The sequence below is a fragment of the Vicugna pacos genome, chromosome 23, assembly GCF_048564905.1.
Source record: "Vicugna pacos chromosome 23, VicPac4, whole genome shotgun sequence".
Classification (NCBI taxonomy): Eukaryota; Metazoa; Chordata; class Mammalia; order Artiodactyla; family Camelidae; genus Vicugna; species Vicugna pacos.
The window spans coordinates 5,658,654-5,673,597 of NC_133009.1; the positions used below are offsets into that span (position 1 = coordinate 5,658,654).

The 14,944-nt window shown below is 46.0% G+C and overlaps 1 protein-coding gene across 5 annotated transcripts in view; it reads left to right on the top strand.

The window, feature by feature from the left end:
• DSTYK (dual serine/threonine and tyrosine protein kinase) overlaps positions 1-14,811 on the top strand; it is a 59,051-nt gene extending 44,240 nt beyond the window's left edge. For 4 of the 5 annotated variants that reach the window (XM_006215485.4, XM_015248920.3, XM_072948371.1 and 1 more), the window contains 2 exons: positions 427-561; positions 1,137-3,899. In XM_006215485.4, the coding sequence (XP_006215547.1) occupies positions 427-561; positions 1,137-1,324 (323 nt within the window). In that variant the 3' untranslated portion in view covers positions 1,325-3,899. Of the gene's footprint in view, positions 1-426; positions 562-1,136; positions 3,900-12,922 lie in introns of those variants that run through there. The other variant, XM_072948369.1, reaches the window with a different exon arrangement.
• Positions 14,812-14,944: the final 133 nt, after the last annotated feature.

Consider the following 14,944-nt stretch of genomic DNA (forward strand, 5'->3'; position numbering starts at 1 on the left):
TATTTTCTTCATGTCACCTCCTGCTCTAAAGCATAAGTGACTCCTGCTGCCCACCGAAGCCAGACTCCTCTGTCTGACTTTGACTTTGAAACTCTTTAGATTCTGGTTCCAACCTATCTACCCGTTTGTGTTTCCCTAACATGACCTTTCAGGATTAATCTTTTTGCCTGTCCTACTGAAATAAAAGGCCTATGTTCTTTCTCCTTTGTCAAGTTCTAGTCTTGGCTCTCTTGATCTCTAGCTTTGACCTCCCAGTATGGTAGTTTTTTTGTATCATAAAATGGGCACCATAAACGTGTCCGGCCTCACAGGGTTGTTGTAAGACAGAACGGATGTTAAAAGCTGTAGAACAGAATATGTAAAGACCTCGGCAGGTGCCGCCGCTTCCCGCGCTCCCTCACCGCTTGTCCCCCTTTCTTGCTGTAGGGAAGTACGATAATTCTGTGGATGTCTACGCGTTCGGCATTCTCTTCTGGTATATCTGCTCAGGCTCTGTCAGGCTCCCCGAGGCATTTGAGCGGTGTGCCAGCAAAGACCATCTCTGGAACAACGTGCGGAGAGGTAAGAGCCACCAGCCCTGTCTGTCCCAAACTCCCCTGGCGAGAGCAGACCGGGACCGGGCACTGCAGCGGGGGCCTCCTGTCACCCTCTCTGGCCCCTCCACGGCAGGACCACATACACATTTAAACCATCATGGAATCCAGAAAAGACATTTTGGGGGGGAGAGGTAATTAGGTTTATTGATTAATTAGCTTATTTTTAAACGGAGGCACTGGGGATGGAACCCAGGACCTCACGCATGCTAGGGCGTGCACTCTGCCACTGAGCTGTACCCTCCTCCCTCAGAAAAGACATTTAAGTCGAACCTTGGCTTCCAGGCAGCATGGTACTGAACTCTTGAGAGGCTGTTTTCTTTAAAATCTCTTAATTCTTCAACTTCCTTTGCCAGCATGTTACAGCTGTTCATCACTGTCACTGTTAGGCTCTGACCTAGGTGTTTGCAGTGGGAGTCAGCTCACTGCGTTCTTAAGCACCCGGAGCCCCAGCTGGGCAATGAGCCGAGCCCGTCGTGCCGCTTGCTCGGGCTGGTCCCCGTCTCGCTGCCTCTGGTCTTGTTCCTGTGCTTCTTTCCCCAGGGGCCCGTCCAGAACGCCTTCCTGTGTTTGACGAGGAGTGCTGGCAGTTGATGGAAGCCTGCTGGGATGGTGACCCCTCTCAGAGACCCCTCTTGGGCATTGTCCAGCCCATGCTCCAGGGCATCATGGACCGGCTCTGCAAGTCCCATTCTGAGAGGCCTAACAGAGGACTGGACGATTCTACTTGAAAGCAAAGACCTGTCTCTTTCGCTCTCTATTCCTTCCCTTCCCCTCACCTTTTGGCTATGGGAAGAGTTTGACATTTATTCCGTAAGGAGAGCTCCCGAGGGGATTGATGCTTGCTGGGCAACTTGAGACCCTCCCAGACAGAGACGACTCCCGGAGAGTGAAGATTTGAAGATTTGGGTGGCCGTCTGAGCATATTCAGCAGTTCACTCCTGCCCCAAGCTACTCCTTTAGCCGAAAACTCAGTATAAATCTGTTCTGTATAAAATCTCAAGAAAGGTCTTACATAGTTCCCTTTTCCAGACTGTCTTTTAACTCTAGCTATAATCAGGACTCAGTGCTCCCATTGTGGAGACCACATTCCTGACATTCTTCGGAAGTCTTAGTTCTTACTCCCATTTACACAGAGGAGGTCAGGTTTTTCTCCAGCCAGAGTCCCTTTCCAGTTTATCCCCTGTAGCTTAGTCTGCTCTCAGACACCAGTTTTCTGGCAGATCCCCGCATTTTTTGTCTGAGCAGGGAGAGAGAGCAAGGGAGGGGCTAGTACTTAGTAAAGGAGATGTCTAGTTGTGTTATATAGTTCATTAAAAAAAAGAGTATTCTGAGACAAGGTGCAAAATATTCCTGAAAGTCTCCGGGCCAGCCGAAGTCCACGTGTCGGTATTTGGAAGTGTTATTTAAACACTCAGCGGGCTGAGTACAGGAATACATACGTATAACATATGTACACTTAGCTTTTGTTTTATAACATTGTCTGCTAATTTTGGGTTCTTTGTTCCTTGGCACCCGTTATTTAAGTGATGGGATGCCAGAAATGTACTGTATTGTATATTACTTGGGAAGACACTAGATATTCGAAGTCTGGCAGCACTTGGGATACAGAGGGCTCAGCAAGACCAAAGTCCTGAAGATTTTACCTCCTAGCTTTGGTTGTATGTGCTCCCAAGTGGTGAGGTGAGATTGTGGCTGGGGAAGGAAGGATGGGATGAAAGAATTAGCCTTCCTGCGTTCTGTCCTTCTTATCCACTTAATTAGGGCAGTTTACCCCAGCCTGAAAATGATCACCTGGCCATTTTTAATGCGCTTGAAGTCTGGTCACTTACATTGCTTCAGAACCGAGTGAGGGACCTTCCTGCAGAGCAATCAGAAAACATGGCGGAGCCCGGGGCCCCAGAGTAGCTGACATTGTGCCTGGGGAGCCAGCGGCGAGGCAAGGACAGCTTGGGTGGGCTGAGGGATGCTCGCTGGGGTGAGGTTTCCACAGGCACACCCTGGTCCCCTGGATCCTCTGCAGAGAGTGACTCATTGATTGAGCAAGTCTTTCACTTCTCTGAGGAGGAGGACTGTGCTGGTTCTTTCCAGACCAAAGAGAGTCACTTGTGACTCCATCAGTTTCAAGGGGACAGAGCCTCGGCAGCAACTTCTCCTAATTTTTAACACTAAAATTCAAGGAAAGAGTGAAGGGAAGGATCCATTACTACCACGGATAGAAACGAGGGACTGGAAGAACCCTCAGCTGGGACCTGTCAGCTCTCCAGTGCATTGTTTTGCATTTTTGCTTGAGCTGCCCAAGAGGGGTTGGCAAACGTTTTTCCTGATCGGATGAGTGGTTTGGGGTGGCAGGGCTGCAAAGTGATAACTGCACTGAACGACACTTTATTTTGTGGCTCATTCTTTAGCACTGAGAAGCCGTGGGGGGTTGGTGATTAAAATGGCACTTTGGTGACTCCGTCTCGCCTTGCTTTGGAGAGAAGGCCTGTGCGGTATTCCATCTGACTAAGCAGGGAAACTCCGAAGTCCATGATGCAGCAGAGAGGGATGAATGGCCCTCGAAGAGTCCACCGCCAGAAATAGTAGTTGCTTTCTTTGAGTTTTCAAAGCTTGATTTTTGGATTTGCTGGATCAAATAACCCACTTTTTCTTTAAAAGAAAAAAAGAGAGTTTATCCTTCTAAACATGGGAGTGGCGTGGGTTAGGGCTAGTATGCTGTTAAAGTGGGTTAGGAGGAAGTAACCTAGAGAAACCTGTATTGCAAATTCCGTGGGGGTTTTTAAGTAGCACTACTGTTCTTAAAAGGGTTTTAGTTTTTAACTTCATCTGCTTTGTTAACATCCAGTCCATTTGAGCTGATGGCAGAGACCCTGTGTAAACACCTGATAGTCGGGGGGTACCTTTCTCAGAGGGCTGAAAAGGAAATTGGTCTGGACAGCTTGTTGTCTTTTGTCTTTATGTAACATTTTTGTTTGTTTTAAAGGACTAATGTTTATTATTACAGTGTTAAATAAAAGTGTAACATACTAAGTGTGTAGAATAAAAGTGCAATAACAAAAGAAAATTGCTTTGGCACAAACGTCAGTTCTTACCCTCCCTTCCTGCGCTGTCTCTTTCTGTGATATTGTTACAGCAGGACAGTGTTACTTGTGTGTATTTTTAAGACACGCAACTGTGGGTTAAGCCTTCATTTAGTGTAATTTTGAGTGGCTGGGTTTGGTTTTATAGAGTATTGTGTACACTTGCTGGGATGCACAAATGCCAGATGTGCTGTATAATAAAGACCACATTAACGTTTTAGGTTTACATCTGTTTGGCTTTTGTTTTCCCTCACCCCACTGTGTCTGCAGGATGCTCCCCGTTCCATTCCATTTCCACTGGGACCCCTGCAGTCAGATGTCTTTCACTTTGTCTTAGAGATGGATGGAACACGTTCCTCTGCCCACGGGTCACTCTTGGTCCCTGGGTACTTGGCATTACCCCCACGAGAGGATGGGGCCAGGGAGTGGGAGGCAGGACAGCGGAGAAGAGGGAGGCCAAGCGGAGTGATAGCAATTTATTTTTTCAGAGCCTCTTCCTGGGTTCACATCCTTTTCTCCAGCCTCTTCTCAGCACATCCTTGCAATGTTCTGAGCTCATGCACAAGCCTAGCTACTCTTTATCACCCTGTGAGAGAATCTGGGCATGGAATCCATATATATAGGCCTACCTGCATTTGGAATATTTGAATTTTCTTTTTAGGCGCAGGCCACCGTTCAGATCTGCTTACTCAGCAGTGGCCTCTTCCGGCAGAGCAGCACCACCTGCAGCCACCAGGGGACGCCAGCACGCCGACTCCCAGAGAGTGTGTTTTGTTTCGGGCTAACTATGTCATACTCCCATAGCTGCATCACTTTTTGCTGTTATCTCGTATGATTTGACTGCAACACAAGTCTGGCCAGGAGATGGCAGCACACCTGAAACAGTTGGTGTGGTTGTGATCAAGTCTTTTTTTTTTTTTTAACATTTTTTTATTGATTTATAATCATTTTACAATGTTGTGTCAAATTCCAGTGTTCAGCACAATTTTTCAATCATTCATGGACATATACACACTCATTGTCACATTTTTTTCTCTGTGATTTATCATAACATTTTGTGTATATTTCCCTGTGCTATACAGTGTAATCTTGTTTATCTATTCTACAATTTTGAAATCCCAGTCTATCCCTTCCCACCCTCTACCCCCCTGGTAACCACAAGTCTGTATTCTCTGTCCATGAGTCTTTAGATTCCACATATGAGCGATCTCATATGGTATTTTTCTTTCTCTTTCTGGCTTACTTCACTTAGAATGACATTCTCTAGGAGCATCCATGTTGCTGCAAATGGCGTTATGTTGTCGGTTTTTATGGCTGAGTAGTATTCCATTGTATAAATATACCACATCTTCTTTATCCAGTCACCTATTGATGGACATTTAGGCTGTTTCCATGTTTTGGCTATTGTAAATAGTGCTGCTATGAACATTGGAGTGCAGGTGTCATCCTGAAGTAGATTTCCTTCTGGATACAAGCCCTGGAGTGGGATTCCTGCGTCATATGGTAGTGATCAAGTCTTAAAGCCAAAGCTACAGTTGCTGCTCTGGTTCTCCCCCAACACAAGTCATCTAGTGTAGCTAAGCCTCTGACACTTTGTGAAACTCTCCCCTAACTCCAGCCACCCTTCACAACTAAATATATCCCATCTGTATGCATATACCCTATATTCTCCTACTAGAAAGTCCCGTGTGACTGAGTTCTCTTTTTCTCTTACCCTTGTTGCTTTGGAGAAAATGACTTGTAAAGAAAATACACATTTTTAGATTAGGCATGCTTTTCAAGAACACAGCCCTCAGCAGGCTTGTCTCTTAAACAGAACAATGAGGGCGGCCTTCGTGGCCTTCCAAACCTGTGTTTGGGTGGGGCTTAGAGGGGAGAGGCCAAGTATCTAAACATTATTAAATTCAACCTCAGAATTTCCATCTTCAGCAGGCTCCCAAGAAGTCCACAAAGTGCTGACTGAATAGCCTCCTTTCAAGTGTAATTATCACAGGGAGGTAATCAGGTTTATTTATTCAGTGGAGGCACTGGGGATTGAACCCAGGACCTTGTCTATGCTAGGCATGTGCTCTACCACTGAGCTACACCCTCCCCCTACCCTCTCACTGTTATCTCAATTGGCCCAGCATCTTCCCCAGGCCCATCTTCCAGCTACGTTGGTTAGGAATTGGAAGGCTCTCTCCCCTCTAGAGTCCATGGTGGGAGGCAAGCACCTAGATCTGCCCTCTTGCTAAAACTGCTTTCAACGGAGGAAGTGTAATTCCTAAAAGACAATCAAAGAGCAGTTAGAAAAGAGACCTAGCTTCTGGAGAGGCTCCAGGTGACAGGTGCCCACTACAGTTCAATTCCTGGGCGGCTCAACATTCACATCCCCCTTTCTGGCACTACCGGGAGGCAAGGTCATAGAAGCGGATTTACAGATTGGAGCCTGTGCACGGAGGGTTCACAGGTGGGTCTCTGGGAAGTTCATTTTTAAATCTCCGGACATTTTTTCATTGTAAAATGACCCCCTTGGCTTCTATTTCCTTTCTTCTCCCTTCCTTGTTTTCTTAGCATGACTTCCCAATGAGATTAATCATAAAGATGCTCAAGCATCCAGCAGTGTGCTAAATCAGAGGCTTTCTATGTGTGGAATCCAGGAACCGAACTGAGAGGGTAAAAGGATGAGGTAAGTGCCAGGCTCAGTGTGAAGCCAAGGCTGCGAAAATTAAGGGAGCTGTTCCAGATTCCTAGCTGGCAGTGTAAAGAAACAAAACAGAGTTAGTCTGAGACATTCTACTGAGCAGAATTTGTTTACAATGTTTTAAAATTATTACTATTTGATACCTGCAACAAATCATATGTAGCATCCTTGTCCACTTGTGGGCCAGAACAATACCATGGTTCTGAAGCCACTCTGTACTCTTCCCAGATGACAGTCCCCTGCCTCTCTCCCACCCCAAGGTCACTCTTGTCCTTATCATTCTCTTGCTTAAAACAAAAACAAACACAAAAACAAACAAACAAAAAAACTCAAGTTTTTTCAAATATACAAGTACCCTAAATAATATATAATTTGGCTTTGCGTGTTCTTGAGCTTTACAAAAGTGGTATTGCCTGTATTTAGCCTTCTATAACTTTTTATTTCCACTCATGTTTCTGACTTTCATCCACGCTGACTTGTTGCCACCGTAGTACATTTGTCTCCCTTCCATGTATTATTCTAATGAGCAAATGTGCTACAGTTGAGCCACTTTCTTTTTCTCAGAGAACCACCTTTTAGTACAATTGTTTCCCTCATTGTTCCTCTATTTTCTACCTCATTAACTTCCACTCTTGTCTTAATTATCTTCTTTGTTCTCTTTTTTAGAGTTATTCCATTGTCCATTCTCCCCACTCCATCTTGTTAGGTTGGACGCTTAGCTTACGAATTTTCAACCTTTCTTCTTCTCTAATGTAAACATTTGAGTTCAGAATTCCCCTTTAAATCCAACTCTTGCTGTATCCCATAGATTTTCATATGTAACATTTTTGTTATTATTCCATTTTAAGTGTTTTTTAATTGCGAAGTTGTGATGTCTTCTTTGCCCTGTTACATAGGCATGTTTTAAAATTTCTAAGTGTGAGGATAAATTCCTTTATGTTTTTATTGATGATTTATAACAATACGTTGTGAGCAGAGAGCATGGTCTGTATGATGCTAGTTTTAGAAAACTTGTGGGAATTTCTTTCCGGGCTAGCTATGGTGAATTTTTACAAGTGTTTAGTGTAAACATGAAAATAATCAGTATTCTCTTTACTTTTTTATGATTCATGATGAAAGCTCATTTTCCCTTTTGAACCTGTAAACAACAGGAGGACACTGCTATTCTGTGTCGTTCAGTGTCGAGCACAACAGGGATTACGCTGAACACTCTCCCTTTGGCCCTCCACATCCACTCTTTCCGCTCTCCACCCAGCCCTGTGGACTATGTCTTTTACTCTGGGGCTTCCGGTTGGGTTCAGTTGCAACCAGTGGGATTTGGAGAGTGGCAGGAGAGAGAGATTGGGGAATTTTTCACTCTAGCTCACTTCCAGCTTGGCTGGGTTGGCAATGGTTGCCTTTCTCCTAGAGGCCACAGCTCCGGGCTGATGGCTCTTGCCTGGAGCTACAGCTCTCACAGTGTAGCTTCCACTAACCACTCGTCCCTTGACCCCATCAGTCCTAGGACCTTCCCACTGCTGTTTGTCTTAGGATGCTTTGCTGGTTTCCCATAACCCTGCTTACATCTTTTATGTAGCCCGTTCATTAAACTTTCTTCAGTTCCCCCTTTTGAGAATACCATCTCTTTCCTGACAGCATCATGACTGATAACAGTAGCATAAGGAATATCTGTTGAACAAATTATGTGAAAACATCATGCACAAATTCACACAGAGCAAGAGACTACTTGGTGTTTGGGGAATTGAGAGCTTATAGAGGCTGAAGAAATAGAGTGCAAGGGGGCCCTGGAGAGAAATGACCAGAAAGATTGGCAGGGGCCAGATTATGAAGGACCCAGTTGGCCATGGGTCCAGTTCCTATTGGTCTAGTTCCCTGAGAAGCAGATTCTGATAGATGTTTCTATGCAGGAAGTTGCTGGGGAAGTCTCTTGATGCTTAGGATCAATACCTTAGGGATGGGAAGGAAGCAAGAATGAGCAGAGGAGAACTTGGAAGGACAAAGAAGTTGCAAAAGAGGGCCCAGCTGGTCCCTGGGGAGCTGTGGACCTGAGATAACACTTCAAAAGTGTCCTGTCTTGAGGCTGCAGGGAAGAGGTGCATGGTCTCTGCCGCTTTAAATGTCCCACAGCACTCAGGAGAGGGCACAGCTCACATCTTTGGCCCCAAGGCTTGAGCCAGAGCTGACAGACCGTGGACCCTGCATTCTTCAGCCCCAGTGTTAACGCTTTTTCCTCCTTCAGCTTCTGGTGCTGAATGGGAGCAGGATCCTGTGCCCCACCCACTCCACCACCACCCCCTGCCTCTTGTTTATAGAAAAGCTGAAGTCCGCCAGGCCTCCCGGAGTCATAGAGGGGCAGGCTCAAGTGGTTGATGAGGACAAGCCTGCAAGGACTGGTGGGTGGCAAGGATTCTGACCACTTCACTCAAGGATTAACTGAGATTAGTCCCCAATTTCTCTTTAAAACTTTCATGGCTGAACAGAATCTTCGGAGTTTTTTTTTTTTTTTTTTAAACGGGGATGCTGGCTCCACCATATTGCAGCCATTCTAGTTAAAAGCAACTTTCCTTTTTGTTACCAAGGCTGTTGCCCCCAGGATCATACTCCTGCCCCTCCCTCAAACAGAAAGCTCGAATAGACTTATCTAAGTCTCAGGAGGCAGCTGCACAGAAAAAACAAGAACCGGTTAGAACGCATGGAGTCAGATGGTGGAGGATGACTTCCAGTGGATCTTGAGCCTTATTATATGCTCATTATAATGTATTAACATGCTAAACGACACACCCACCAGTGCCATGACAGTTGACTGTTGCCATGACAACAACTGGAAAAGCCCATGCAAGGACTGAAAAGCTGGAACAAGGACTGATTGGCTCCATCATACCCAGAAGGAGGACACAATGGCAGAAGCCTCCCATAAAAGTCCACGTGGCCCGACCCGGGCAGAGCTGTCTCTACCACACACCTTGGCTGACATCTCCCCGCTCTGGCGCCTTTTCCTCACTCGAGTGCTTTTCTTTCCTTCTCTCTGCTCAAACACTTTCCTTCCATTTCCTCTTCTGAGCAATAGAGCAGCTGTTCACTTGGTTCCTCTGCCTCTGCTGTGTGAATTCTTTCATAGCCAGCAGCAAGGACCCATACTTTGATGGGCTTCCTAATTTAGGGGTCCCTCCATCTGCTAACAGTTCCATAACCCACTCTGGACATGCTTCATCATTTGGCATCGTGAAGAACTAGGAAGTGGAATGAGAAGCTGGGAAGAAGGCCCCTGCTCTTTGCTCTGTCCTCTTTCCTCTCCTGGGAGAGGCGATCCCTGGGCAGCAGCTCAGCAGGCTTTCAGAGACCGATTTGGAGCTGGGAAGAATTCTGAAAGCATCCCATTGAAGCCCCTCTCTCACAGCAGAGGACACTGCGATCCAGAGAGGAAAGGCTATCACACAGCTAGTTAGAGGCTGGGGCAAGACTAACACCCAAGTTCCCTGATCCCCAGGCCAGTTTTTCCTTTCTTGTTTATTCCCACCAGCTTTCTGAGCTGAAGGAGGCCGACAGATGGGTTCCTCCATCTCTTGCAGACATGGGGACTGGTAGACCCTCATGTATGGGACCCCAATCCCAAGTCAGGCGCCAAGTAGTCAGTGACAGCTGATGTCATCAACCCCATGGGCCTAGGTTGTGAGAACAGCTTTGGAAGAAGAGCTTGCTGAACCAGAAGCCGAGGTGAGAGTTGCAGGCCAGGGCAGGTGAGGGGAGAGACAGCCTGAGGGTGTTACCAAGTGCTCACGAATTGATGGGGGGTGGGCACCAACTGGGCTGGAGTTTCCCTGAGGGGTAACTTTTCCCTCCCCTGGCATAGGAGCCAGAATTGCCAAATGCAGCAGGAAGAGAAGGGCCTGGCAGGGCAGAAGATGAGGACTCTGGGCAACTGAAGAAGGCGTCCATTTGTCTTCGGCGGGCCTGGCGAGGGGAGGGAAGTAGGAGACTAAATCTCAGAAGCTAAGGCCTGGGGCGGGCAGGTATAGCTCAGAGGTAGAGTGTGTGCTTACCATGCATGAGGTCCTGGGTTCAAGCCTCAGTACCTCCATTAAAAAAATACAGCTAGTTATCTCCCCCACCAAAAAAACCCAAACAAAATAAAGTTTTTTAAAGAAGTTAAGACCTGGCCCATGGAGGTGGAAGATTTGTGCCGTTTGTGGCTTTCAGTTATCAGCTGTTGGCTGCAGGGCCTGGAATTCTTGAGCTTGTGTTCAGGAGAGCCCTGTGTGCTGTCCCTGGTGTGTGTAGATCTACCAGGTGTTTCTAAGTAATGCAGAAGGAGCTATAAGGCCTAGGCCTGTTCAATGGGCCAAATAGTGGAGAAGGACAAAGACTTTCATGTCAACCTTCAGACAGAGGAAACGTGTGGGCAGAGGGTAGGTGGGTGCTGTCCCTGGTGCTGGAACCCTGGGGGGAAGGAGACTGGGGTACGTGGGATGCCTTTCCTCCCCTCCCTCCTGAACCTGTGCTACGCCCAGACTTGTAGGGCCTGACTGTGGAACCTACCATTGCTTCCTCTGGAAACAGAAGCCTCTGATCCTGGTGCTCAAGGACAAGGCGGGGGTGGGGGGGTGACTGAGGTACTGCTGTGGTTAAGTGGTACGTCTGAGTGGTCACTACCTCTTCCCCTTCCCTAGGCAGACAGGCCAGACTTCCAACACCGTGGGAGGATGAGCGCATTGGCGACAAAGCACTGACGCTGCATGGCTGGAGTGGACGGCTGGGCAGGGAAGGTGTGGGGTCTAGTAGAGAGATCAGGCAGCTCGCTCTCAATAGGCTTAGTGGGACAGTAAGGTGGAGGCTCTCTGAGGATGCTCATCCCTGTGTCTTAGCCCATCCCGAGCATGTACAACAAGGAACTGGAACAAGAGGGCTGCCTCTTTCCACTGCCCAGGCCAAGTCGCCCATGTGTCCCGGCTCATCCTCAAGTATCTTACTTTCTAGGAAACATGCAGTTCCTGGTGAGGAGCCCCCTGCTGCTCACCTACATTCTAGAATTGGGAGAATACACCCACCTCACTGGGGTGAAGTATTGGTCCCACTAAGAGAGGTCTAGTGTTCAGCACAGTTTGGGAGGCATGGTGTCGTAAGTTGCAGCCCTGATTAGTTTCTAATTTATAGGATGAGCATGGCCTTGGGGCCAGACACACCTGAATTCAATTTCAGACTCTGCGTGTTATCCAGGATACATGCCCTGGGCAGGTCATTTCTCTTTTTAGAACCTCGGCACCTCATGTGAAAATAGTGATGTCAGTGGCTACGTTTTGTAGAGTTATTGTGAGGCTGTGAGGCTTGGGGATGTAATACATGAGAGTGTAAGTGTGTAGGGACTGTATTTATATATATAGAGAGAAAGATAAAGAGGGAGGGAGAGCAAGCAAGCCTGTGGCTGGCCCTGCTCACTTTGACCCTCCTCATGTTTCCTTTCTTACCCTTTCTCCTCTGTTCACCTCTCTTCTCTCCCTCCTTCTGCTTAAAGTGATCTTCAAGAAGCCAAAGTAGGAGAAAAAAAAATCACAAGGAGAAGGAAGGGTGGTATAGATTGACAATCTGCTGCATTTCGATGACTCAGCCAGAGGGCTTGGCTCCAAGGAGCAGAAGCGACTGTGAAGATGGTGGGCCTGTTAAAGAAAAGAACTGCTCAATGATGCTTGTTAAAGACTTTATCCTGGACCAGTGTGAGAGACATTGGGACCACTGCAGTGGGATTTTTACAGCCAGGAAGAACGGTTAGGCTCAACTCCAAATCCAGCACAGGCAAGTGGGAATTTACAGCCATGGAGTGAAGTGGGCAGTCAGTGGACGGAAAATTTCTAAGAGGAAACAAGAGGGTAAAAGGGATTCTGGCTAAACTGACCTAACGGGACTCTTGCTGAAGACAGGGTCAGGGTGATCAGACATCACCTGGGGGACGGTGGAGGATGAGGAACCAGATCCGATATGGAGGGTGATCAGGTATCAGGCTGGGGATTCTGGTTAAACTGACTTAGCAGGGTTCTTGCCACAACCAAGGAAGTGCACGGATGTGCCCAGTGAGTTCAGGCTAAAGAGAAGTGTCCCCGAGGGAGAAAAGGAGCCTCCTCCTCAGCTCGCCCCTTCCCCTTATCAGAAGTCTGCCCCACAGAGAACACGGACATCTGAAAAAGGGGAGGCGGGGCTGGAGGAAGCCAGTGAGGCAGCACAAGAGAAGGGAGGAGCGAGCAGAGAGCAGTCTGGAGAGCAGAAGTGTACAAACAGGCACCCCTGCTGCCCACCCCCCATCCCGAGGGGAGACCCTGGAGCAAATCCGCTCACTACGAGGTAACTGAAGGGGAGAAGGGACTGTAGAAACAGCTGGAAAAGGCCTGCAGGCTGAAACAGCTACAGCAGCTCAAAGACAGTGGTGAGAAGGTGAGGAGGTGTCTCAAGGCTGGATCTGATGCAGAAAGTACTGTCTTTGACTTGTTTCTGAATCTCTTTATTGTTCAATCTGCAGCCAACTGCCATGTTTAGGAGCCAATAGCACACATCTAACACACATCTGTTCTCTTCCATAGATGTGACAGACCATGGCGGCCACTTTGTTCCTGTTTCAAATTCTTGCGAAAGGAGTCTAACTGGATTGAGCTTGGATCAGGGTCTTACCCACAGAGCAATCAACTGTGGGAGACAGTGTACCATGTGGATGGGGTTCTCCTTCTGCAAGCTTGTTGGTGAGCAGAGGCAGACTGGACTAGCTACTTAATTGGTGGGGCCCTATGCAAAATGAAAATGCAGGGCTTCCTTGTTCAAAAACCATTAAGACTTTTCAAGATGGCAACAGCACAACATTAAACCAAGCGTGAGGCTCTTCTAAGTGTGGGGTCCTATGTGACTACACAGGTCTCATGCCCTGAAGCTGGAGGAAGAACCTCCGAAAGGAGTTTCTAGACTCCGTATGTTGGAACTGGAACCAGTTTCTTGTTTTTGGAATTTATAACATTAGATTGAGTGTTACGTTTTCCACCATTTTTTCTACTTCCTTATCCCCTCTGCAGATCCAGTAACTTTATGTGGAATTGCTTGAACGTAAATAAGTTGTATTTTTAAAAGTCTTTTGTCCTTTCCTTTCTACTGTTAGGCAATGATCTGGAAGGTGCAAAATTTGATTTGGGTGAGTCACCCTCACGAGAAGAGTTGAAGGAGAAGATAATGTCCTTTTTCTTTTAAAATTTTTATCTTGAATTAATTTTTTTGAATTTAGACTTACAGAGAAGTTGCAGAAGCAGTCTTGAGAGTTTCCATATATCTCTCCTCTATCTTCCCCTCATGTTACCGTCTTACGTGACTACAGTGCAATTATCAGAACCCCCAAAGTTAACATTGGTGCAACGCTACTAAAGACTTCTTTTGAATTTTACCAGTATTTCTACTAACGTCCTCTTCTTGTGTAGTCTGTAAATGCTCCCTAGCTTTTCCTCGTCTTTCATGACTGACTTTTTTGAAGAGTAGTGGTCAGTTATTTTGTCAAATGTCCCTTAATTTGAGTTTATCTGATGTTTTATCATGACTAGACTAAATATGACAGGTATAATATTGTGTCCTCAGTGAATTATACCATAGGTTCATGATATTACGTATCTTATTACTTATAAGTTGACATTTATCACTTGATTAAGCTGGGTTTCTCACTGTAAAATTACTCTTTCCCTTTGTTAAAAAATGTCTTGTGGGAGATATTTTAAGACAATGCAAATTGTTTCTTTTCAAATTTCTGCCCACTAATTTTACCACTCATCAATGGAACTTGTTTGCAACGATTATTTACCCAGTGGTGATATTCTCAACAGCTCTTTTTGTCTAAAGACTTACGGTGACCAATCAAGATGCTCCTTCCTGGGGTTGGTATGTTAGTTCTTTTCTTCCCATGCTTTTTAGTGTAGTTATGTTATTGCTTTATAATAGTATTTTTATCCCACTTGGGGTCTCTCCACATCATCGTTGGTTTTAGTTGTTCATTTATTTTGGGGTAGGTGATACACCACTATGGTTCTAAGGGTCAGAGCTATATAAAAATACACTGAGTATCACTACTTCCTCATCCCTATTACCCCATTCTCATTTACTTCGCTTTTCCCAATCTTTTCACATCTATTCACTATTGGTAACCAGTCTCCTTAGTTTCTGATTTATCTTTTCTGCATTTCTTTTGCACAAATGGGCAAATGCAGTAAGTTTTCTTATATTCCTTTCTTTTTTAGGGCAGCATTCTATAGATAAATCTTCTGTGCTTTGCATTTTTCTCTTAGTAATATGTCTTGGCAACCAATTTATACCAATACACAGAGTTCTTCCTCATTTTTCAAAATGAGCTGATGAGTATGCCATTGTGTAATGTACCATAAGCGTCTGAACATTAAGGTTGTTTCCAGTATTTTGCAATTACAAACAATACTGCAATGAATAACTGTGTATGTGTATTTTTCCACTGTTGGAGGTATATCTTCAAGTGAATGTGATAGATCCATATAGTTTTCTTCCATTCCAATCTTTCTTTTCTCCAGGGAACTGAGAGCTGAGTTGACGTTATTGTCCATATG